At 39.1% G+C, this 26,939-nt stretch overlaps 1 protein-coding gene across 1 annotated transcript in view; it reads left to right on the top strand.

Annotated features, from left to right (window-relative positions):
• The window catches only part of atf2 (activating transcription factor 2), a 47,006-nt gene that overhangs the window by 18,666 nt on the left and 1,401 nt on the right, over positions 1 to 26,939 (top strand). Inside the window, exons 8-11 of the mRNA XM_081369176.1 lie at positions 6,806 to 6,892; positions 11,213 to 11,392; positions 13,704 to 13,910; positions 16,637 to 16,742. Coding sequence (XP_081225302.1) covers positions 6,806 to 6,892; positions 11,213 to 11,392; positions 13,704 to 13,910; positions 16,637 to 16,742 — 580 coding nt within the window. The remainder of the gene's footprint in view (positions 1 to 6,805; positions 6,893 to 11,212; positions 11,393 to 13,703; positions 13,911 to 16,636; positions 16,743 to 26,939) is intronic.

Genomic DNA, 26,939 nt, shown 5'->3' with positions numbered 1-26,939 from the left:
CTCCAGTCCCGCCCTGGTCTGTCCCTCCAGTCCCGCCCTGGTCTGTCCCTCCAGTCCCGCCCTGGTCTGTCCCTCCAGTCCCGCCCTGGTCTGTCCCTCCAGTCTCGCCCTGGTCTGTCCCTCCAGTCCCGCCCTGGTCTGTCCCTCCCGTCCCGCCTTGGTCCGTCCCTCCGTCCCGCCTTGGTCCGTCCCTCCTGTCCTAGTGGAGCGTCTGGTAGCCGCTCCTTTAGGAGGGGGTTATGTCACAAGCTTGTCCTGTCTTGTTTTGCACTTGGGTGTTTTGTTGTTTTGAGCCATGTGCTCGTGTCCATTGTCTAGCCCCTCCCATCTTGTTATCTAGTTATTGGTTAATTTGTCCCACCTGTTGTGTTCGTTACCCTCCTTTGTTTGTTCCCCTATTTAGTCTCCTTGTGTCAGTAGTCTTGTGCTGTTACGTTGTCTTATGTTCTTGTGTTTTCTTCCTAGTGTTTAAACCTGTTTAGTATTTGTTCTAGTGTTTTCCCCCACGTGGGAGTTTTGTTTATTCTTTGTACTTTTGTTTGGTTTGTTAATTAAAATCTTACCTTTGTTTCATCTGCATTTGAGTCCTCGTTTATGTTTCATGATTTAAACGTGACAATTGGTTCTTGCTGAAGCTCAAACGTGCTGCGTAACACGAGAATGAACCTCATTGGTTCTTGCGGAAGCTCAAACATGATGTGTAACACGAGAATGAACCTCATTGGTTCTTGCAGAAGCTCAAACATGATGCGTAACACGAGAATGAACCTCATTGGTTCTTGCTGAAGCTCAAACGTGATGTGTAACACGAGAATGAACCTCATTGGTTCTTGCAGAAGCTCAAACATGATGTGTAACACGAGAATGAACCTCATTGGTTCTTGCTGAAGCTCAAGCATGATGCGTAACACGAGAATGAACCTCATTGGTTCTTGCAGAAGCTCAAACGTGATGTGTAACACGAGAATGAACCTCATTGGTTCTTGCAGAAGCTCAAACATGATGTGTAACACGAGAATGAACCTCATTGGTTCTTGCAGAAGCTCAAACATGATGCGTAACACGAGAATGAACCTCATTGGTTCTTGCTGAAGCTCAAACGTGATGTGTAACACGAGAATGAAACTCATTGGTTCTTGCTGAAGCTCAAACGTGATGCGTAACACGAGAATGAACCTCATTGGTTCTTGCTGAAGCTCAAACGTGATGTGTAACACGAGAATGAACCTCATTGGTTCTTGCAGAAGCTCAAACATGATGTGTAACACGAGAATGAACCTCATTGGTTCTTGCAGAAGCTCAAACATGATGCGTAACACGAGAATGAACCTCATTGGTTCTTGCTGAAGCTCAAACGTGATGTGTAACACGAGAATGAAACTCATTGGTTCTTGCTGAAGCTCAAACGTGATGTGTAACACGAGAATGAACCTCATTGGTTCTTGCAGAAGCTCAAACATGATGCGTAACACGAGAATGAACCTCATTGGTTCTTGCTGAAGCTCAAACGTGCTGCGTAACACGAGAATGAACCTCATTGGTTCTTGCTGAAGCTCAAACGTGATGCGTAACACGAGAATGAACCTCATTGGTTCTTGCTGAAGCTCAAACGTGATGTGTAACACGAGAATGAACCTCATTGGTTCTTGCAGAAGCTCAAACATGATGTGTAACACGAGAATGAACCTCATTGGTTCTTGCAGAAGCTCAAACATGATGCGTAACACGAGAATGAACCTCATTGGTTCTTGCTGAAGCTCAAACGTGATGTGTAACACGAGAATGAAACTCATTGGTTCTTGCAGAAGCTCAAACGTGCTGCGTTACATGAGAATGAACCTCATTGGTTCTTGCTGAAGCTCAAACATGATGTGTAACACGAGAATGAACCTCATTGGTTCTTGCAGAAGCTCAAACGTGATGTGTAACACGAGAATGAACCTCATTGGTTCTTGCAGAAGCTCAAACATGATGCGTAACACGAGAATGAACCTCATTGGTTCTTGCTGAAGCTCAAACGTGATGTGTAACACGAGAATGAAACTCATTGGTTCTTGCAGAAGCTCAAACGTGCTGCGTTACACGAGAATGAACCTCATTGGTTCTTGCAGAAGCTCAAACATGATGTGTAACACGAGAATGAACCTCATTGGTTCTTGCAGAAGCTCAAACGTGCTGCGTAACACGAGAATGAACCTCATTGGTTCTTGCAGAAGCTCAAACATGATGCGTAACACGAGAATGAACCTCATTGGTTCTTGCAGAAGCTCAAACATGATGCGTAACACGAGAATGAACCTCATTGGTTCTTGCTGAAGCTCAAACGTGATGTGTAACACGAGAATGAACCTCATTGGTTCTTGCAGAAGCTCAAACATGATGTGTAACACGAGAATGAACCTCATTGGTTCTTGCAGAAGCTCAAACATGATGCGTAACACGAGAATGAACCTCATTGGTTCTTGCTGAAGCTCAAACGCGATGTGTAACACGAGAATGAATCTCATTGGTTCTTGCAGAAGCTCAAACGTGCTGCGTTACACGAGAATGAACCTCATTGGTTCTTGCTGAAGCTCAAACATGATGCGTAACACGAGAATGAACCTCATTGGTTCTTGCTGAAGCTCAAACGTGATGTGTAACACGAGAATGAACCTCATTGGTTCTTGCAGAAGCTCAAACGTGCTGCGTAACACGAGAATGAACCTCATTGGTTCTTGCAGAAGCTCAAACATGATGCGTAACACGAGAATGAACCTCATTGGTTCTTGCTGAAGCTCAAGCGTGCTGCGTTACACGAGAATGAACCTCATTGGTTCTTGCTGAAGCTCAAACATGATGTGTAACACGAGAATGAACCTCATTGGTTCTTGCAGAAGCTCAAACATGCTGCGTAACACGAGAATGAACCTCATTGGTTCTTGCAGAAGCTCAAACATGATGCGTAACACGAGAATGAACCTCATTGGTTCTTGCTGAAGCTCAAACGTGATGTGTAACACGAGAATGAACCTCATTGGTTCTTGCTGAAGCTCAAGCGTGCTGCGTTACACGAGAATGAACCTCATTGGTTCTTGCTGAAGCTCAAACGTGATGTGTAACACGAGAATGAACCTCATTGGTTCTTGCAGAAGCTCAAACATGATGCGTAACACGAGAATGAACCTCATTGGTTCCTCTCACGTCAAGCGAACATGCCTGAGCTTCTGTTTACCAGATCTGATGTAAGCATTGCGTTGATGAATGTTTATATGTGAATAAAAGTCTAAATTAAATCTGTTCATCATAAAAAGCAATCGTGTCCCTTCAGAAAATTTTGACTAAATCGCTCGATTCTTATGGATTAGTTTTACAATCTCGTTATGAACTTTTTGAAGCATCAAAGTAGTAGATGCGAAGCTGTCAATGCAGGGACAGAAATTGCTCAGATTTTAATAAAAAGTTCTTCATTTGTGTTGTGAAGATGAATAAAAGTCTTACGGGCTTTTCATTTTTTGGTGAACTATCCCTTTAAAAAACATTGTTGAAATTTCTTGTTGAGGTTTCTTTTTGAAATGAAACCTTGAACAATTTAAGTGGACTTCAGGGAAAGAACTAGAATGGATTCTGGGATTGCCTGGTCGGTGAAGGACACTCTTAATGCTGCCTTTGAATGGCTAAACAATGGTGTATTAGACAGCAGCCTAAAATTTTAAAAACCTTTGTAAAGCACCTATGATGCCTTAAAATGCTGTTTAAAGTGTCCCAATCATGCTTTTTCGAACATTTACTATACAACTATACAACTATACCTTTCATGTAGTGTGTAATACAGCTGTTTGTGAATGTAAAATGTCTGCAAAGTTTTAATGATCAAAGCACATGACAAACAAAGTTAGTCTCCTAAAAGAAAGGATCGATTCTGAACTTCCAAAACGAGTCGTCAGTAATTCCAGTCTCACTCCCTGTTAAACCTTAGTAGGTTTGTAACACATTTGCATAATGCCAGTCAATGGTCTTCATTGGCTGCCGGTGAACAACGTCTACTTTGACCCTCAAACACTGTAGTTGTAGCTGAGACTGGAAGAGTTTGATCATGTCGAGAAGACGCTGTTTTCTGCAAATCCACTTTGATGCAGTTCAAAAGGATGAGGACTCGCGCTGGAACTGATTGGGTAAAACCGACGCCATCGTTACTGTTCGTATCACTGTCTGTGAGTCAAGTGCTGAGGAAGAGCTGAATTTCATAAATGGTAATGGGCGTTTGGTTTCCGGCACAAGCTGTAAGCGGTCAACCAATCACAACACACTAGGCCATGTGACCTATCAGAGCCGAGCAGACTCTCAGAAAGGAGGGGTTTAGAGAGACTTGAATCTTCTAAATTAACCAGTTTCAGACTCTTCGATAATTAGGTGATGTGCAGTGTATATTATGAGAAAATTAAAGTGTTTTTTGACATTGGATGCATGTTAACTTATTGTAGGAGACTCCAAAACAAAATTAGGAACCTTTAAAAGAGCATAACGGGGCACTTTAGGTAGCAGCTCAGGAGGTTTTGGTCCAAAATGTCTGTGAAGGGCAGACTGTTTTTATATTTGTCTAATTAGACAGTGTTGGAGTGCTGCAGAATTATGCATTATTAACATGGCTCCAGTGCGTTGAGTTTGTGCGACAGTATGCACATGTTTGTCTTTTCCGTGTTTTTTTATTTTTTATCATTTTATCTGTGTTAATGCCAACTGCATAATATTATACAATAACAATATTTCCTTTAATGAATCTATTTTGCTCTAGGTACACAAAATAGTTCCACTCAGGACCTTGAGGACAAAAATGTCCCCATTAAAACTATTTAGTTTATTATATTTAGCCATTTAACTATATAATGATGCAATCTTTGTTAATAGGCTTTCATTCTGTTGGCAAGGCTTCAAAATTATTTTTTTTTACAATTTTTTCCAAATGGTGCTATTTTCTCAGGTTTGACCTACATAGCAAATACTCGCTTTATTCCTGTTTTCTGCTTTTGCTTATTATAGAGCCAGCTGGAAAAATTAAGAAGCGATAATTATGTGGGTGTGTTGGTGTGGATGTCAGAGTGCGGTTTGTATGTGTGTAGTAAAAAAATGTGAGAGAGAAAAACTCGACTGCAAATCACAAATCCAACCACTGTGTGACCAGTGGAGTTTTGCTGGCATCTAACGGGGAAAATAGATCTTACCGAAAGCAAATTTTTTGAGATATCAACCTCAAATTTGAAACACAACTTGCCATCAATGAAATAAAGGCTTTTTAACTTTTTTCTACTTATTTCGCGTGCCTTGGAGTTTCTAAGTTCTTTGAAACACAACTTGTTTAAACTTGTTGACTCTGTTTCGTAAAATATATATTTTATATACAATAATATGCAATAATGTTCATAAATCATGTTCATAAACTTAAACCTCTATAACTTTTTTTTGTTTCACTTTTATTTTTTTACTTCAACAACAAGGGTCTTCTTTAAAATTAGACCAGACTTAAGTCTGTGCTCCCAAGCTTCACATTTCAATGAAATATTTTTGACACAGATATTTTTGTCCACTATGGACCTGTGTGTAACTCTTTTTAATTGACGCACAAGGGTGAAGTGTGTGCTGGTTGATGATGTTGGCTCTTATGAAGGACACTGCGCCTCTTTCATGACGTCAGCCCGTGTGGGGTGCGCTAATTTATGCAGAGACACATTATCACTCATACACACGTGTCTGGGGCAGTTAAAACCCTGTGTGTGTGTGTGTGTGTGTGTGTGTGTGTGTGTGTGTGTGTGTGTGTGTGTGTGTGTGTGTGTGTGTAAGTGTGTGTGTGTGATTGGAACACTGAACAGCATATGATTATGTCCCGTAGGCTTTCAGCAGGAGGAAAGGAGAGGGATGGGAAACTAACAAACAAACAAAGAAAATGTTTCCCCTTATGCCGTAGTCCAGTGTTTTCTACAGGCTTTTACAGGACTACAGACTCAGGGACCCTTTTATGTTGAGATTTATGTTACTGGTTTTTATTTAGTTTAACCAATTAAATAAATGGAATAAAAATAGTTTTTAACATTCATTTACAAACACAATAGCCTGCTAGTGACTCATTTGAGCCAGTTTAGTGATGTAGTGACCGATCTGTTTGTGTGTTTTTTCTCTCAGTAAGGATAACTAATAGAAAATTTGAAAGTTGTGTTGTCCATTTATTCAAAGTATAGTCATATAGTCTTTATAGTCTCTGCTAATGATTAAAAAAAACATTGTCGATATTAAAGTTAATGGGAAGATGACAAAATTGAAATTGGAATGAAAACATTTATACAAAACCAGAAAAATGCCATCAATATTTATTTGTTTCTTTATTTGATTTGTACCATGATTATATTTACCCTATTTCTTGGCCAACACAGATTGTTTCCAAGCAGCTTTACAGGGATAAACAGTAACATCATGATTCAATGATGCAAACAGGATTCAGTTCTGTTGTGAAGCAGCTCTAAAAACAGTCGTATTCAGTTTGGTTCAGTAACCGTGTTCTGTAACAAGTCCCATGGTTTCCCTTGAAGTGCAGTACCATATTATTTATTGGTTTTATGATTATGCTAATATAAAAAATCTGTTTTGTTGTTTCAGTTGCTCACAGCAGCAGCTCAACCACAGATGTGAACATATGCTGAGCGTTTCTGTGTGTTTGAGATAACAAGGGCCTATTTTGTGCCTTTTTCAGTTCTGTTTGCTTCTTCAGTGTGAGAGAGACAGAGTCTGATCACATATTAAGTTTGTTTATGTGTGTGTGTGTGTGTGTTTTCAGCTGGTCAGACCAGTCACCATAGTGCCTAGTGTCCCTGGGATGCCCGGCCCCTCCCCTCCACAGCCTGTCCAATCAGAAGCCAAGATGGTAATTTCCTCTTCTCTCATTTGCATATGCATCCACATGTGCCTCATTTGCAGGTGTGTTTCAGTGTAAGCAGATTTTCCTCCAGCCCACGGGGACAGAGGATGAACAGTCCACAACACTGAGCTTTGCAATGTTGTAGTTTTTGAGCACAAGCACAAGAGGGCATCTGTCTGGAGTGTGTTTATGTGTGTTTGTGCATCTGTACACACCCAGAGCAGCAGAGATCGCTCAAGTAGTGGTTGTTGACATGAACTTCGAAATCTAGAGCTCAGCCATTCCCACGTTTAAAGAGAAATTTGAACAATCATTCAAATGTTCATTCATTTTTAAACTGTATGTTGACTGCATTTCTTAAGCTCAACCATTCAACTCGGCACACACACACACATACATACTGTATATGTCTTTAAAATATGAGAAATATAAATGTATAAGTACCTACCGATCAACATTTGGCCTTAAACTAATTAACCTAAACTAAGTTATCGCTCAGTAGAGGATAAATGTGCATCCTTATTACTATTCTAAATATAAAATAAATAAAAATCACAGAAACACACACGTTTCAGATTTCTTTAGAATGCAATGACACATAATATATTATATGTGGTATTTAATTCAGTCTCCGGAAGGTGACTGGATTTTTATTGATTTAACTGTGAAATTTGACTCATTTCTTAAGAGTCTCAACTCCTGTTTTGGACCCTATTTGTTAATATGCATGCAAACAAATCAATACACTCATACTTATACCTATGTGCATCCAAACACACACCTACACCACGCACGCATACACACACTGTCGTGGAAAAAGTCTTCCCCTTATTGCAAGAAATCTCTCAAATCATGGAGTTCCAGATGCCAAAGCTCAGACTTTATTGATGGAGCCGAGATTCGTGCAGAACATCTAACAGTTATACTCGTAACTCTCATTTTTATGCTGTTTTGAACGATGACCTCATATACAGGTGTTTGCCTCTTCATCTTCAGACGCTCTGCCCAAACACATGCCGCTGGGTACTTTCCAGCTCTTTTTAATGAGCTTATCCAGTTTTTTGTCAAATCTTCTAGCTACTCCCTACTGTTGGCATGGTCTGTTTTGAAACAGTTAGCCCATGTTGAAGGCCAACATAAGAGCTTGCTTTTATAATGTAGGTGTAAGTTCATGGCAAGTTCAGCTAAAGTAAGTGTAAATCACAGAGGCTGTTCATATATTCTGCAAATATATCCGAAATGTCGAATAAAAATATACTACAGCATCACATTAACATACACACACACACACATACACACACCCTTATAACATATGCACCCACCCTCCAAATAACCTCAGGAAACACAAGCACAAAACCTCAACTCATCAGAAAACATCTAATGAGCCCTCGTCAAGCAAACACCCCCTCATCTCTCTCTCTCTCTCTCTCTCTCTCTCTCTCTCTCTCTCTCTCTCTCTCTCTCTCTCTCTCTCGCTCGCTCGCTCGCTCCCCTGCCACACAGACACGGCACTTTACAAGGACTGATGATGCTGCAAAGACCACAATAATGATAATTAACTTGCTGAATTTAGAAGATTATGCTGTTAATTAGTTGCAAAATAAAGATAAGTAATAAAGGAGCAGATGGTTGAATAAAACCCTGGAGATGGAGGGCTACTGCTCTGATGGGGCTCCGATGGCAGATATGAAATATGAATCTGACTGGCCCCGCACACATCGTTCACAGTCCCTCTGTTTCTCTCTCTCTCTCTCAGTCTTTCTCTCAGCCCTTGCGTGACTTGTTCCTCGTGAATAATTTCTTTCTAGTCATGTAGAAACGTGGAGTTCGGGAAGGGTATTGCTCTATAAACTAATTTGCTAGATAGATTGCTCTGCCGAGGATGGCTGTTAAAGTAATGTTCTTTTCTTGTTTTCTCATGAAAATGAATGCGTTCTCGTCCCCGTGGCCATGGTTACACACCTCACCTGCTGTGGGGCGTTTGCGAACTCTCGCGGTCCACTGCTTTCGGGCCACGTCGTGGCTTCCTCCAAAGGGTTTTCACAAAACCAAGTCAGATAAAATAAATTAAAAAAAAGATCTATGGAGATATATAACATCTCAGCATCTGTCAATCCGAAGACTGGGTTTTCTGTTCTTGTCTGTGTGTGTGTGTGTGTGTGTGTGTGTGTGTGTGTGTGTTAGGGTTACACATTTTAATTTAATTTAATGATTCATCAACATTATTGCTAAAAAAAAAAGTCCCTGCGTTGTTTTTAAAAAAAATTTGTAAAGCTTTTTTCGTAATAAACAAAATAAATACACAATATCATTTAAAATATGTATTTTTTTTATGTTTGGCACAATATAAAATATACTATATACAATAAAGCAAGAAAATATGATTCGTATAAGAAGTGGTGGAAAACCAGTAATGGCTGTAAGCAGTATTCTGTATATGTACACACACACACATATAATATATATGTATGTATATATATATATATATATATATATATATATATATATATATATATATATATATATATATATATATATATATATATATATATATATATATACATACACAGTATACACACACACACACACACACACACACACACACACACATATATATATATATATACATATGTGTGTGTGTGTGTGTGTGTGTATATACTGTGTGTGTGTATGTATGTGTATATATATATATACACACACCACCTGACGCGAAGCATATATAGGTGGTTCTTTGCCTATATTTGTTCTTTATGTATATATATATATATATATATATATATATATATATATATATATAATACTAAATTAATTTAGTAACTTTTTAACCATTTTTGAATCAATGTTGAACCAACTTTTTGAATCAATGTTAGAGCAGTGACTATTCAGAGCAAATACATAAATATTGAAATACATTTATATTGAATGTTGTCAAAACGCTGAAAGATATTTCAGACTTCGTCAAGCTCTGGTGTTGTCATGATCGGGGGCTGCTGATAGTGAAGAAAGAAGCTCTTGGCGCCGAGGTCTCAGTGCCGCACACGCTACCGTACGCCTGGGAAACGCAGATTTCCCTGACAAGAGAAAATCACAGGCGTCTCCGGGGAATAGGGAATTAGCTACGACAGCTCTTACTCCTGTGGAAGAGCTCTGAGGGAAGCATCTGTTTAAAGCTGTGATGAATATGTTGTTTTAATCCTTGCCTCTGGTTTTCCGCAGAAGTTAATTATTCTAATCTTCAGTTCTCGCCTTTCTCTAATGTAGTTTAGCCTCCTGATCCCAGAGAGAGAGAGAGAGAAAGCACCATGTTTTCTCATTTCACTGCAGTTATGCTGGAAGTAGACGGAAATGCTGAAGAGGGGGAGATTTTATAGTGAAACGCTGTGCGCTTAGGCAGATTTTTGACTGTCGGCATACAGTCTGTTGCGTTCTGCAACACTGTGGCCAGAACTACAGACATAGACAGGGAGTGACATTTAAAGTGGCCAATCACAGCTCGGTATTTTGAATGTGACAAGCAAATGTGAAATTGCACATAAGAGGTAATACACTGTTGTATCCTTACTCTCTCTGCACATTTACCATTGTTCAAAAAATCTGCATGGGCAAAATCCAGTCATGTCGACGAAAGTTATCCCCGATAAGTAATCGGGTCCCCAGTGCATCTACCAACCCAGAACACATGAAAAGTGAATCCCAGTAACTTTGTTTTGGCGAGCCTTTCTCTGCAAGCATGTCAAAAAATAAGCCGATCAGATTTCGCTCCCCTTCTGACGTAGAAAGAGGATCTTATTATAATATTACCTCTTAATCTGCACGTTTACACCCACGGCGCCGCCATTGGTTTTCACAAGCGACAACAGTGTAACCAGTTCTAACGCAATGGCAAAAGTTCGAGCAAAGCATGTAAACTGTTCTGTCGTTGCTGCACAGACGAGCACTGAACACTATTTAGAGTCCCAGCCTCAGATGAGGTGGATTCATTTTATTTTCAACGGAAATCTCCCAGAAACAGATGAATCAATGTAACTCCACAACTACATAAATGTTTCCACTCACCATTCAGAAACATCCAGGTGCGTCTGAAAGTTGTTTTCTGGCAAACAAACAAAATAAAAACATGCACCCTGAAAAAATTGCATGAAGCCAGCCAATCAGAGTGTGAGGAAGTGTCTTGAACTTGGGGAAGTTATTTCTCTTGAGGTAGTTTAGCACTGATATCTGCTTTTGAAACCATTTGAGTGGACAGTATTTTGAAGTCAGCTAATAATGTCATATATACAGGCTGATATAGTACATGTTGACTTGACCTGTGACTCTCTCCTGTAGAAGCTGAAGGCGGTCCTCAGTCATCAGATCCCTCAGGTGACGAACGGTGACGCAGACAAGACCCAGAGCAGCGAGACTCCGCCCCCAGCTCCGCCCCCGGCCGAGGAGCCACGCCCCCAGTGCACTACACAACAGCAGTGCACTACACAACAGCCTGCCACATCCACTACAGAGACGCCCGTATGTTATATATATAATATTATTATATACTAATATACATAAATTTGATTATAGTTAAAATATTGAGTTCAATGTGAGTCTTCAAAATCGTCCACCATACCAGTATCGGCCGATATATGTTCATCTTTGATGTTATCGTTATTGGCCCGATAAGAAAATGTGGCCGATATATTAAAGCTGATAAATAATGTATTGTTTCCTTCATCTGAGACACTTCAGATGCGCAACTGTTCGCCTTGATGGTTCTGAACTGCTTGAAATACGATTGGAATCACTTCCAATCAATGACAAGTCTGTCATTTAGGCTACATATAATTCAGTGGCGGCTGCTGGTCTTTCAAAGAGGGGAAGCTCATTTTCGGCCTACATCATAAAAATTGTCCATTTATTTATACGTAAATTCTGCCCAACGTTCCTTTTCAAGAAAATGGTCTGTGACCCTATGTCTTTTCCAGTGACTTGACCAGTGTGTCCTCTCAATGGCCAGCAGAGTTAGGTATAATTGTATAAATGTAATAATATAATAAAGGTATAAACAACAATATAATAAAGTATAATAATAATACTACTAATAATATATAGGCTATTTTTAATTATTTTAATAATTATTGTTTTAATTATTACTAATAATATTATAAAAAATATAATAGGATAAGTAATAATATAATAAAGGTATAAATGTATAATTGTGTGAAATGTATTATGAAAAATGGTTAGCAATTTGGACAAGCAAATACCAAGAAAGAGGTAGCAGCAGTTTATCTTTTGACTATCACTTGAAAATCCGCGATGGGACTGAGCTCCAATAGCTTCAGCGGCAGCGACTTTTTATTGTATGAAATCGCTGTCAATCAAAAGGAGATGCAGCCCCTCCAATCATCACGCGGAAGCCCGGAGTCCGGGCCAGCCCACTCCCCATTCACCCCCAGAGACGCTGAGCGTCCGTGGGCGGGACATAATCGCAGCATTTATCCAATGACCGTCTAGTTTCGAAGCACTGAAAAAAACTGTTCAGAGCAGCCCCATTGAAGTCAATGGACGCTGGGCTTCAACAGGGAAATGCACTGTCTGTGTCGCTACGGGAATGTATGAGAAGGAGATCGAGTCAGCCGACCTGCTGTATGTAGCTGATTCTGAACGAACTCGTCTTTGAGATTAACGTTTTGTTACGCATTTTTAGTCAATAAAATGTTAACACAATAGTACATATTTGACCATACATTTTTTTGACATTATAGGGGAAGCCGAGCTTCCCTTGCAGTCTTAAAGAAATCCCCACTGATATAATTATAATAAGAACATTATAATTGTATGCTGGGGACATGGCTTTTAATGGTGAGACTTTTATTTCTGTTATTAGGCTCTCAAAATGATATAAAAATTTGGATTTAGATTTATCGGCCAATATATCGGTTATCGACTTTCAAATATAAAGAACTATCGGTTGTCGTATCGGCCAAAATGTTCATATCGGTGCGTCCCTAAGGACTAGTACACTAATAAGTCTTTTGTGCTCACCGAGGCTGCATTTATTTAAAATGCAGTTATAATAGTAATATTGTGAGATATTTATAATTTATTACTCCAGTCTTCACTGTCGCATGATCATCTAATATCATCAGAAATCATTCTAATATGCTGATTTGGTGCTCAAAAAAACATTTCTTATTGGCAATGTTGAAAACAGTTGTGCTGCTTTTTTTGTGTGAAAACTGATAAATTATGTAAATTTACTGTCAGTTTTGACCAATTTAATGCATCCTTGCTGAATAAAAGTATTATTTTCTTAAACCCTTGAACAGAAGTACATGAGTAGTTTTATGAATAAATGTTAACTTTTAACTTATTAATGAAGAAATTGTTGTTCGTTGTTAGTTACATGATACCTAACGCATTAACTACGATTACGAAATTGTACCTTATTTAAAGTGTTACTAATAACTCCTATGTCAAACAGCAATAATATTTAGAAAAAATAATAATAAAAATATTTTACAAACATCTAATCAAATGCAATGTACATTTTATAGTATATATTATAGTAATCGCAATAACTGGGTACTAACCCTGAACCTTATCCCTAAACCTAACCTTTACCCATGTAGTTACCTCATATTACCAGTACTTTCTTAGGTAAGTACACTGTAAGTGCACGTACGGTAAAATAAAGTGCAACCATAAATATGAATGTATGTTTTCTTTTTTCTTCAACGCTTGGCAGGTGCAAGTTTTGATTGAACATATGATTAAAAATACCACTAAAAAGTCCTAATTAATCTGTGTTTGTACGTTTGATTGCCGGCCTGTTTAGGTGTCTCCCGCCCCCCCAGCCCAACACACAACCAGTACCGGTGGGCGACGGCGGAGAACCACCAGCGAAGACCCCGACGAGAAAAGACGCAAGTTTCTGGAACGAAACCGAGCCGCCGCTTCTCGCTGCCGGCAAAAGAGGAAAGTCTGGGTGCAGAGTCTGGAGAAAAAAGCAGAAGACTTGAACAGCGTGAACGGACAGCTACAGGTACACACACACACACACACACACACACACACACACACACGCCAGACTCTCTTTGAGTGTATTAATGTGTGCGTTTGAGAGCCAGACAAAGATGGTGATGAAGTCATTAATGTAAATTAAGAAGTGTGTTTGCATGACAGCCACGGCGTGATTGTTCGAGTCTCCTGCATCGATATGGCCCTGTCAATAAAGACGTTTCCTCCAGATGTCATCGGCACACAAGCGTGTCGTCTGTTCTGTCGGAGCGTTTGTGAGCTGCCCTGCAACTCTCTCAGGGAAAGCCGTCTCATTCTCAACCCCCGTTTTGTAGCAGGCAATTAGGATCCGCCACTGACAAGTTCGAAACAGTTCACGTAACCGTTGTCTCTGCTGATAACGGAGAATGTGGCTCGGCGTCGGCACGTTCCAGACAATTTAATGAGATGTGCCACTGTTTATTTGCACGCTGTCTCTTTCATTTGTCCATTTAAACAAAGCGCAATGCGTTCGCGAAGGGGTGGGGGAAGGGCGATAAATTTGTGGGTTATATGAACGAATAGACTAACATGAAACAGATGGAGAGCTGAAGAAGGGTGTTGGGTGTGTAACAGAATGTTTGGGACTCTGAAAGCGAGCGTGACAGTATGTTTCATCGGAGAGAAGGTGTTTAATACGAGCACATTTATCAGCGCTGATGGGCTGGTGTAATTGTCCCGTTGGCCCAGCTGATCGGAGCGTAGAGCTCTAATGATGCTCAATTACGTTAACATCATCCTTAACTGGCTTTTTAACGAGGTGTCAGGGTTTCAGACCAGCGCACGGTAACACTCGAGCCAAACATCCCCCCTGTGCTGTCTTTATGGATGCAGCCGGTCTGCGGAAGCATTAAACACTTTAATGGCCTGAGCGGGCCTGATCTTACTGGAAACAGCAGAAGGGACAATTGAGATTCGTCCGATTTTAGACATTTCATTTGATGTTTTCGGTTTAAAAGCAGAGTGGGAGGACCGTACCTGAAGCCATATGTCACTTTAGATGTTCGTGTCATTGAAAGTTCACTGGTGAAATACCTGGTAGCAAAATATTAACATTAACAACTTGCAAAACATGTTAAATTGATGTTGCTTTCTTTGTTTTTCTGACAGCTAGAGACCAAAATATTGCCCTGTTACAGGTTCATTCATTGACCAGTGTTTGGGAATTTTCCTGGCCAGATAAAAGATGGTTTTTCATTTTTTCAGACTTAATATATTTTCAATTAAATCTTAACTTGGTGACTAAGTCTCTTATGCTCACCAAGGCTGGATTTATTCATTAAAAATACAGTAATATTAGGATATAATATTACAATTTAAAATAACTCTTGTCTATGTGGATATATGTTAAAATGTAATTTATTCCTGTGATCAAAGCTGAATTTCCAGCATCATTACTCCAGTCTTCAGTGTCACATGATCCTTCAGAAATCATTCTAATATGATGATTTGATGATAAAGAAATACTCATGATTGTTATCAGTGTTGAAAAACAGTCTGCAGGTCATGAATTCCTTTTTTTTTAATAGAAAACTTTTGTAACATTATGAATGTCTTTACTGTCAAGCATCAATTTCCTTTTATTAATGCAAATTTTTATGTTTAGACGATCAGGGTCGTGATTTCCCTGTCAAGGTTTATTTTGTGATATGCATTATCCTGCTTATACATCTACTCGCCAAATAAACGTTACTTACACATTTACATTAAAACATTAAACATTAAAAACACTTATTATATGGAAGGAAATATTTACAGATTGACATGAAATTAGCACAGCTATGAAGGAAATAATTTGCCCGAAACAGCGTTAAATGTAATCTATAGCGTCTTTATAATATATTTGACCACAGAATTGGCCAATCATTCCAGACCGCTAGTCAGTTTACTATTTATATACAGGTAATATGTATTCGCCGTCTCTCAGCCATTGGCCACACCGTCTGTTAATATCAACATGGCAATTGAACACCCATACCGGTCCTCCATCAATGTGCCCGTCTTATTTTAGCGTCAGCGTTGAGAACGGTGTTGCGCAAGTTATTTTCAAGTAAGTAATAATAATAGCTTGCTTTAGTCAAGTGGATGCCCTCACTAAATGGCTGGATAATTGTATTGTTTTGAGCATTTTGATGTGATGTGGGAAACTGAGAGAGAGAGAGAGAGAGAGAGAGAGAGAGAGAGAGGCCTACTTTGTGGTCGTAATGGAAGATGTCAGTTCGTAGTGAGCATTGCCTCAGTGTTGGAGCAGCTGTGTTTAAATCTGCTTCTCCTCTGCACACCACGCCAGCACTGCCAAGATAAAACAGATGGAATGAAATAAACTGGCCCGCTTTTAGACCGCTGCATTAAATGAGGAACAGAGAAAGTGTTTAAATCTGCGCTCTCGTGCCCTTCTTTCGCACGCGTTCAGCTCGCTGTAAATCCCGCTTAAAGTCACCTTGGCTGTTAAACAGCCTGTGTTTAGCGCGTGCAGAACAGCACGGCCCCATGGGAGTCCTAACGGCAGACGAGAGTAAATCTCACCAGTGTTTCGCTGACGGAGGGGAGAGCTCTCTCTGTGTTTCTCTCTCCTGGGACTCTGCCATTAACCAGCTATAATTGTGTCCCAGAAAAAGCTTAAATGAAGACGGGCTGATGATCTTTTTCTGTTGATTCCTCACTATACTCTGCTCGTCTTGATGGGTCACATGCTTGTTTCTCTCTGTCCAGAATGAGGTGACTCTTCTGCGTAGTGAGGTGGCCCAGCTGAAGCAGCTCTTACTGGCTCATAAAGACTGTCCCGTGACACTCCTGCAGAAGAAATCAGGATACCACCGTGAGTACCTCATCACGAGCCACAGCAGATTCACACTGACTATCAGTTTGCTTCGTCATCAGACTCACACTGTCTTTGAGATGTAGATTTAGCTCTTATGGATCATAACAGCCATAAAATGTGTTTATATTTAGTTTATTTGTATTAGAGACAACATGAAGTTAACATTGATGGCATTGTTCTGTGCTCTTAACTCTGTAAAGCCTGACATATGACATAATTGTCAACAAATGGAACGTTTTTTTTTTAACCTTCTAAAAATCGTTTAAAAAAAATTCCGTACAGTATGTTTTTAGTATCGCATTTGATTTACATCAGGCTTTTATGGCTCATATAAGCGTGACATAGTGAAAAAACACACGTTCGTTTTATTCAGAGGCCTAAACTGAGCAAAATATGCAATTTGGTGCAGTTCCTGATATTTATATTGCCAAAATGTTATATTAAAAAATTCTGATCGCTTATGTAAAATCAATAAGTTGAAATGGAACAGTTTTTTTTTTACCTTTTGAAACTCATTAAAAAAAATCCAAATTTGTTTTGTATCATATTTGGTACATCAGGATTTTATAGCTCATATAGTATGACAATAGCCGCTTTCCGGCCGGAGGAACCTTTTCACAGTTCCTAGAACTATTGACTAAAGTACCCGGATGTTCCTGCGGTGCGAACACGCCGACTAGGAATGATTTTAGTTCTAGGAGCTCCATTTGGTGGAACTAATTGAGCTCCTACTTCAGAGTAGGGTCTAAACCAGCACTATAGGAACTACCCGTGACGTTAGTGTACGCTGATTGGCCGAACGCACGCGGAACACCAGCACCCGCCATTTTTAAAACAGCTAGAATGTAAACACACAGATTATAGCCTATATATTTACTCCAGAAACTAACTGTACAAACATGGAAAACAGTGATAGATGGGTCTCTAAACCTTTATGCTGAAGAGAAAATCCAACGCAACTTTGAAGGGACCAAGCCAAACATGATTATGTTTATCTGCCCAGCTAGCAACACTGGACATCAACCACACGGCATAACATTTGGCTAATAACCTTTTTTCATATACTGTGTACTTTCTATAACAGTTCTATCTAATAAGATATTAAACAGTACTGTTAGACAAATCGCTAACTAATAAACACAGAGAATGCGAGCATTGTTTGCTCTGGCGTTCTCAGCGCCGCCAAAATAAAGGTCTGTCGCGCCGTCAAAATAAAGGTCACTGTGCTTGCGTCACTCCCTTACCCCTCCTACCAGTTCCTATGGCCACTTGGCCAGTGCGAACGCAAACAGCAAAACCGAGTCTGGGGGAGAGTAGTTCTTAGAACTGTTTAGAAGTGGACAGTTCCTAGAACTAAGTTCCTGTAACTACTTGGTCGGAAAGCGGCTATAGTGAGAATATGGAGGAAAAACTTTAGTTTTATTCAGGCCTAAAATATTCACTATTTTTATATATTTTATTAGGCCCAAACTGGGCAAAATATGCAATTTGGTGCAGTTCCTGATATTTATATCACCAAAAAAAGTAATACGAATTTCTGATCGCTTATGTAAATCAATAAGATCATATCATATCAGTCAACTTGCATAAAATGCTTATGAATATCAGTTATCACTCATATCCCCCAATAATGTCTTAGAGAGATGATATTAAATGCTTAGTTTTATGATCAAAGCTCTGTAGTTTTAAAACATAATGCAACGCAATACAATGATGATTGAGAGATGAATAAATAAACCTTCCTGAAAAGCCTGATGGATTTGATACCTTAATTTTAACATGATTTTTCTATATCTAAAGAAAAAAAAAGACCAGTAAATGTTTATCTTGAAATATTTTCTAACAATATAAAGGTTATTCTTACATTTACTTTATGCTTTGAAATCTTTAATGATTTTTATAAAGACGTGTGAACCATAAGCTGAAGGTGGATGTTTTTACAAGTATACTAAAAGGCCTTTTACATGCTAAAATATATAAACTATTACTTAAGTTTTGATCATTTAGAGGCCTTTGTGAAATTGAAGTATTATACAGTGAAATGACAAAAATCATAGTTTATCAGAGTTGTGAATGTTAACTTGCAGTGTCAATTTTTATTGAGATAAAAGATTGTGTATCACAAAAAAATGGCAAGAAATGATGTCTTTTTATTTTGTTATCCTCACTAGAATCACACAAAGACAAACATGCAGCACAACCAGTGTCGTCCGATTCACAATTCACATTTGTTTTGGCACTGTTGCCTGCCTTTAGATAGCACAGTGTTTAGATTTGACCGGAAGTAAGCAGAGAGAGGACGGGCCGCGAGCTGGGATTGGTTGCCTGACTCATTCACTAATGAAAATGCCTGTGTACTGTACATTGTTTGGGTTGGGAAACACATAAGCTGGTTGCTTACTGGCCCAAGATTTCAATCCTGAAATCTCATTCACAAAGCCGCAATTCCAGTTGTTAAATTTTGCTCAGGATTCAATAACATGTAATCTCACTGAAAGCCTTTGATTTCTTTGGAAATGAGTAAAATCTCTGGACTGCCAGCTCTGCTTAATGGACTTGTTCTTTCTTTATTGTTTTACTATTTATTAGTTGTTTTTTTTCACTATAACAGATGAGTGTTATTCCTAATGAGTGTTTTTTTGAGTGGAAAATGAACTAGCCCTGAGTGTGAAATAACACAGATTCATCTCGTCCCATTATTACCACAGAACGCCGAGGACTCATATATACAAAAAATGATCCCCACTGTATGTAGCGCTGTCCTCTTTAAGATGAGTGATAAAGAGGCATTCAGAAACCGAGGGCTGCTTTTGTTACACGCGCGTCTTTGGCCGTTATGCTTTAATGACACCTTGTGAAATGTGCAGATCTGCGGCTCGTCTGCCATATGCAGCCACTTCATATCAATTAGCTGTTGTCAGAGGGACAGAGAAGCGAATGTGGGAGTGAATGTGTGTACGCTTTTGCCAGAACCCCTTCCGCGGGCTTCGACAGACACTGAAGATTAACGCTCTGCTGGTGTGGAAGCACTTTTGGTAACACTTTATTTTACAGTGTTACATATGTTACATGTACTTACTATAGTAATAACAGTAAATTATGCATAATTACATGCAACTAACCCTCAACCAAACCCTAATCCAACCCTAATCCTATAGTAAGTCCATGTAGTTGCTTAATATTACTCAGTACTTAAATATATAATAACACTGTAACAATCACACCTTAAAATAAAGTGTAACCCTTTATTTTAAGGTGTCTGTGTTACAGTGTAATTATATATTTAAGTACTGAGTAACATTGTTACATGTAATTACTGTAGTAATAGCTATAAATTATGCATAATTACATGCAATTATCCCTAAACCAAACCCTCATCCTAACCCTAACCCTATAGTAAGTACATGTAGTTAATTATTATTACTCAGTACTTAAATGTATAACTACACTGTAATACTGACACCTTAAAATAAAGTGTAATCCTGAGTAATATTATGCAACTACATGGACTTACTATAGGGTTAGGGTAGGATTAGGGTTTGGTTGAGGGTTAATTGCATGTAAATATGCATAATTTACTGTTATTACTATGGTAAGTACATGTAACATATGTAACAAGGACACTGTAAAATAAAGTGTTACCAAATAAAGTGTAACCACATTGTGTACATAACTTCCAACGCTTAGATTTCACACCTTGGCTGATATGTCGTTGGCTTTGTGTGTGTGTGTGTGTCTGTGTTTGGCTCAGTTTGTAACCCAGCGCTGACTTGTATTGACAATGATTGCCTCCAAAATGAGTGTATTATAGCAGAGAGTCTGACAGAAGTGCCGTTTCGCAACCGGGATGCGCCGCTGCAGCCGTGCAGTTCATTATGCGACGGCATTGTTAAGCAGCTTGACTGACAGGTCTCATGCATATAATGAGCGGGATGGTTGTCGGGTGAGATTGGGTTGTCTGAAAGCGGGTTCATTTGCAGGCATTGGTAGGTCTTTGCAAGGCAGAGGAGAGCATGGAGATGATCGAAACCATTCCTCAATCCTGTCTATGCGTCCGAATGCTGTGAGGGGTCATATATTAGTCACCTGTGCAAATGAGGCTCAGAGAAGAGCATCGTTCTGTCTCTGTAAACAACGCTGGTTTGTGCCACATTCATTGCAGGATGGAGAAGCAGCAGATGGTCATCACCTGTCAAAGAACGGTCTTAATATGGTGGAAAAAGTGCAAACGTCAGTGCAGGTTTCCTGCGCTCGCATTCGGTCACCTGAACGCTCTCGTCTTGTTCGATCCAGAGCAGTCTGTTAGGCCTGAAATATATTGAAAATCGCACTGTGCCTCATTAGGACAGGTGTAAAGTATGGCCGACGAGATCTCACTTGGCAAAGCATTTGGTTACACTTTATTTTTTAGGTGTCTTTGTTACACTGTAATTACACATTTGTGACCCTGGATCACAAAACCAGTCACATGTCGCACGGGTATATTTGTGGCAATAGCCAACAATACATTGTACGGGTCAAAATCATGGATTTTTCTTTTATGCCAAAAATCATTAGGATATTAAGTAAAGATCGTGTTCCATGAAGATATTTTGTAAATTTCCTACCGTAAATATATAAAACACTTATTTTTGTGAGTGAATGCAGCACAATCACGAACATAAATGGTCAACTTTAAAGGCGATTTTCTCAATGTTTAGATTTTTCTGCACCCTCAGATTCCAGTTTTTTAAATAGTTGTATCTCGGCCAAATATTGTCCTATCCTAACAAACCATACATCAATGGAAAGCTTATTTATTCAACTTTCATGTGCTGTATAAATCTCAATTTCAGAAAATTTACCCATGTGACTGGTTTTGTGGTCCAGGGTCACATTTAAGTACTGAGGAATATTAAGCAACTACATGTACTTACTATAGACCTTATGTAGCCCCGCCCCTTTTCAGCGCTGCGCTCTTTGTCTTTTGTCTTCCGGTCTGTATTTTCACAGCGATCTTGCGTATTTATGAATGAACGTCTCGTTTTAAAATCTTCCCGGTCTACTAACATTTGTTAAGACATCTGCTTTAAACATTACAATCCTCATGATAACTTTCGTTAACTTTACATTAAGTAAATCCACTTCAAAATTGAATTACTCCTGGACAGCGATGCCATAGAGATATACAGAGCGACCGCAAAAACGGAAGTTCAAAGATAATATTTTAAAGATGGCTGCGCGCTTGTTTCTCTGGCGCATAAAGTCTACAGGGTTTGGTTTGGTTTGGTTGAGGGTTAGTTGCATGTAATTATGCATCATTTATAGTTTGTACTATAGTAACTGCATGTAACACTGTAAAATAAAGTGTCACCAAGCAGTTTCACGTCTTGTTCGATCCATAGCGGGCCTGAAATATATCTGAAAACCGCATTGTGCCTGGTTAGGACTGGTGTAAAGTATGGCTGACGAGATCTCGCTCGGCAAAGCATTTTCATTTGTGATTGCGTACTTAAGTAAAGTATGTTTCTGGCCTTAATCTCTCAGGCTGTGCCGCCCTGGTAGCAGGTGGGGGGAAATTACCCAGGATGCCCTGCAAGCAGGGCAGGCCATGCCTCCGCTTGGCAATGTACAAGCCCATCTGCTCGCGGCGGAGATGATCCGAGAGGAGGTGAGCGGAGAGCGGTCTCAGGAGCGTGTATGATAATATATCACCCCCGTTCCTGCTTAATACCATTAGGAGTGATTACAGATGCCTGAACATGTAAATGAAGAGAGGAGAAAACCCAACTCAGTTTTCTGTGTTCAACCCAGTCTCTCTCTTGAAGCCAATGTGGAAGTGACTTAAACTGCACTTCATCGTCTGGCCTCTAGAGACAGGCTGCAAAAGAGAGTCAATCCCATAGACCCCCATGTTAAAATGCCCAACTTTACAGCAGAAAAAAATGTGTTTACAGCCTGGTACAAAAAGTGGTTTTGGTCTATAAAGCTAATTTTGCCCTTCATGACGACTGTGAGGGGGGTGAATTTTTTTATAACTCATCCATTTAAATTATATTAAGCCTTAAAGTTCTGCATAATTAAGGGCGTGGCCACTTGAGTGACAGGTGGATTGCCGCTAATGTCACTACTAGCCGTTTGTCTGCTAGCGTTAGCATCATGTCACCTCAGCTAATCCGCCTCGCTGCCCATTTTCGTTTATCCGGGAGTGACGCGCGGCCAAGATGGCGATGGCGACTCCGCCCACTTTGGGCTTCAAAAATGCTCTTCAGAAACACTACGGGTGACGTCACGCACACTACGCCCATATTTCTTTACAGTCAATGCTTCAACCTTACGTGCACCGAGCCGGCGAGGGTATTTACAACCCCTTGGCAAACACGAAAAGTCACCTGATCCGGAGCCCAGTCAATTCAGACGCTTCAGAACCGAACACAGTCTAATACCTCCCGCATTAATTACCAAGTGCCGTTTCGTGCGGTTCTTGCTTCATTAGCTATATTAATTATCATGGGTAGTCTGCATTTCTTTTTGAGTCGAGCGAGCGAGCGAGAGAGAGAGAGCGTGAGCGGGCCTTTTTTCATTCCCTTCCTCATCAGGAGCCAATTAATTCAATGCAACTGCAGAACAGCTGGTGGCATTTGGACCGCGCATCTCCGCCGCTCTCCTGTGTGTGTATCATTAAAATCAGGTGCAGTAATTATCTGTCGCTGCAGTAGTTGGCAGGGAAGGAAGGGGATCGAGCGCGAGTCTGGCCACACGCTACAGCCTCTAATATACCCTGATGATGTTGCTTTAAAATGACATTGTAACTTTAATTAAAGGTTACAAAGCAAGCACAGGGATTAATAAAAGACAAAGCATTGGACTGGGAAAGTCTTTAATCGCAATCATGCCAGCAACTCATCCGGTGCGAACGAACTTTAGATGTTTGCTGAGCTTTCTCCCTCTCGGGTTAAGATTCGGCTGTTTAGCGTGGGCAGTTAGTGCCTGATGTTAGACGTCATCACGGCAGCTCGAGAGTGATCAGTCACATGGTAATTACAGGGCAGGTGAGGCTAAGGGAACGATGGCACCATACTGTCAGTGGGCAGCTGAGCAACAGCCAGTGCAATCAATATCCATATCTGTTTATACTTTGAACACATTTGTTGCTGTCGAGGGTTGTCACAGTTTCAGATGTTGTCCTTCTACTGTCCTGCAGAGTTGAGCTCCAGCCCTGATGAAACTCCCCTGTAGCTTTCTAGTAATCCTGGAGATATTGATTCAGGTGTGTTTTTGATCTAAACACTGCAGGACCTACTATTTTGGAGTATCAAATAAGATAGTTACTGCCGCTGGACTATCATATGTGTAGTATTAACCTGATATAATTTTTTTAATACATTGTGACACTCCCTTTGCTGGCCTTCCAGTGCACAAGTATCATTATGTGGGTATCCAGTCATGTGCACATCTACTGTAGGTACAATCAGTTGTATAGCTTTAACACAATGTTGAAGGCTGAAAAAAAACTATGCATGCCATGTTATACATTTATTATGACATATATACATATATTTACACTAGCAAATTGGCCTTTTGTGATGCTTTCTGCTACTCTTTTCATGCGGAGGTCAAATCAGCGCATGACGCTGGTGTTGTGAGGCGTGTTGAAGCCCTGATGTGAATCACGTGTTTGCACACAGATGGTTGAGAAACTGTTTTTTCACGGATGTTTTTAATCTTAAGAGTCTGAGAGTCGGTTGATTTCACATCATTACACTGGGACAGAAATCAGCAGGAACCATCCACTATGTTACGGATGCATTAAACTGATCAAGAGTGACAGTGAAGACATTTGATTGCAATCTGAACTTTTGAACTTTCTATTTCAAAGAATCCTGAACAAAAAATGATCAGTTTCCAGACAAATATGAAGCTGCACGACTGTTTTCAACATTGATAATAATCATAAATGTTTCTTGAGCATCAAATCATCATATCAGAATGATTTCTGAAGGATCATGTGACACTGAAGACTGGAGTAATGATGCTGAACATTCAGCTTTGATCACAGGAATAAATTAGCAGTGTTGGGGTTACACATTACAAGTAACTCAAGTTACTTTGTTTCCCACAGCTCTCCTGTCCTCATGTTGAGTAAATCAGGAGTAATACAGAGGCGTTGTGTGTTCGCTGTGTGTGAACATGATGATTACTGGAGATCTAGACTAAATGAGAGCATTTACTCCTCTCACTGGCACAAACACATCCAGTACTCCTCAAAATGAATGGAAACAGTGAAATGGAAACTCAGAATATTAATAAAACCTTCAATAATTAAATGTTGAATTACACAAATATACTTTATGTATTTAATCTCACTTTATTAATAATGTCTCTGCTGCTGACCTTCGATTATTCAATTCAACCTTAGGAATTAGCCAAATCACTTTAGAAAAACGTCACATTTGTGTTTTTGTTTTAATGCTGAAGTAAGCGAGTTGAACTTTCTTCTCCTGCGTCCTATTCTTCTGTGATCCAGAACAGCTGAAAGGTTTGTGTGAGCGGCGCCCTCTACTGTACAGGCCTGAATTTATTCATTTCTCTTTTGGAGAGAAAAGGATTTTTATATTTGCCAAAAATATAACTTTTTTTGTTATTAAAAAACAAACAAGCAAGCTGAGGTGAGGTGAGAAAAATTCATGCAAAAGTAACGTAACACTTTACTTTCTATAAAAAGTAACTAAGTAACACTATTAGTTACTTTTTAGAGAGTAACGCAATATTGCAACATTACTTTTAAAAGTAACACTGTTAATTACATTTTAAAATATATTCAAATAGAAAAGTTATTTTATGACCGTTTTACTGTATTTTTTCATACATACATGTGTATATATATATATATATATATATACAGTACCAGTCAAAAGTTTGGAAACATTACTATTTTTAATGTTTTTGAAAGAAGTCTCTTATGCTCATCAAGCCTGCAGTAAAAAAACAAACTACAAAAAAACAGTAATATTATGAAATATTATTACAATTTAAAATAATGGTTCTCTTTTTTAATCTACTTTAAAATGTAATTTATTTTTGTGATGCAAAGCTGAATTTTCATCAGCAAGTACTCCAGTCTTTGGTGTCTTATGATCCTTCAGAAATCATTCTAATATGATGATCTGATACTCAGTTATTATCAATGATGGAAACAGTTGTGCTGTTTAATATATATTTTTGGAATACTTTTTTCAGGATTCATTGAGTAAAACGTTAACAGCATTTATTCATAAAAACAGCATTTATTCAAAATAAAAAAAATTCTAACAATATAAATCGTTACCATCACCTTTTATCAATTTAACGCATCCTTGTTGAATTAAAGTACTAATTTCTTTAAAAAAAAAAAAAGTTATTGTTCCCAAACTTTTGAACGGTAGTGTATATTGTTACAAAAGATTTCTATTCTAAATAAATACAGTTCTTTTTAACTTTTTATTCATCAAATAATCCTGAAAAAAGTATCTCAGGTTATAAAAATAATATTAAGCAGCACAACTGTTTCCAACATTGATCATAAATCATCATATTAGAATGATTTCTGAAGGATCATAAGACACCAAAGACTGGAGTACTTGCTGATGAAAATTCAGCTTTGCATCACAAAAATAAATTACATTTTAAAGTAGATTAAAAAAGAGAACCATTATTTTAAATTGTAATAATATTTCATAATATTACTTTTTTTTTGTTTGTTTTTTTGTTTGTTTTTTTAACTGCAGGCTTGATGAGCATAAGAGACTTCTTTCAAAAACATTAAAAATAGTAACGTTTCCAAACTTTTGACTGGTACTGTATATATATATATATACATTAGGGATGTCAACGATTAATCGACGATCGATTAATTGTCGATAATACATTTAATCGATAGAACTTATCGATCATCGATTAATCAGGTCTTCGTGCGCGGCGCGCTGCTCAACCGCGAAACATGTAAAGCGAGCGCGCCGGAGTTATGTTTGGGACCATTTTACACCTTCATCATCATGTAAGTTTGCGTGTGCATTCGCAGCCTTTTGTTTTGTTCAAATGTAAGTTGTAATACTGTTTATTTTGTGTATGCCTATCTATATCTGATTTATCTCATATTGGATGCATTTGGTTAAGAACACTGTAGTAAAGCGTCAGCTTCAGCGCGCGCAGCTCAAACGGCAGTGCACGACTAAT

Source organism: Scardinius erythrophthalmus, assembly GCF_964197995.2.
Source record: "Scardinius erythrophthalmus genome assembly, chromosome: 6".
Classification (NCBI taxonomy): Eukaryota; Metazoa; Chordata; class Actinopteri; order Cypriniformes; family Leuciscidae; genus Scardinius; species Scardinius erythrophthalmus.
This window is presented reverse-complemented; position numbering and strand designations above follow the sequence as displayed.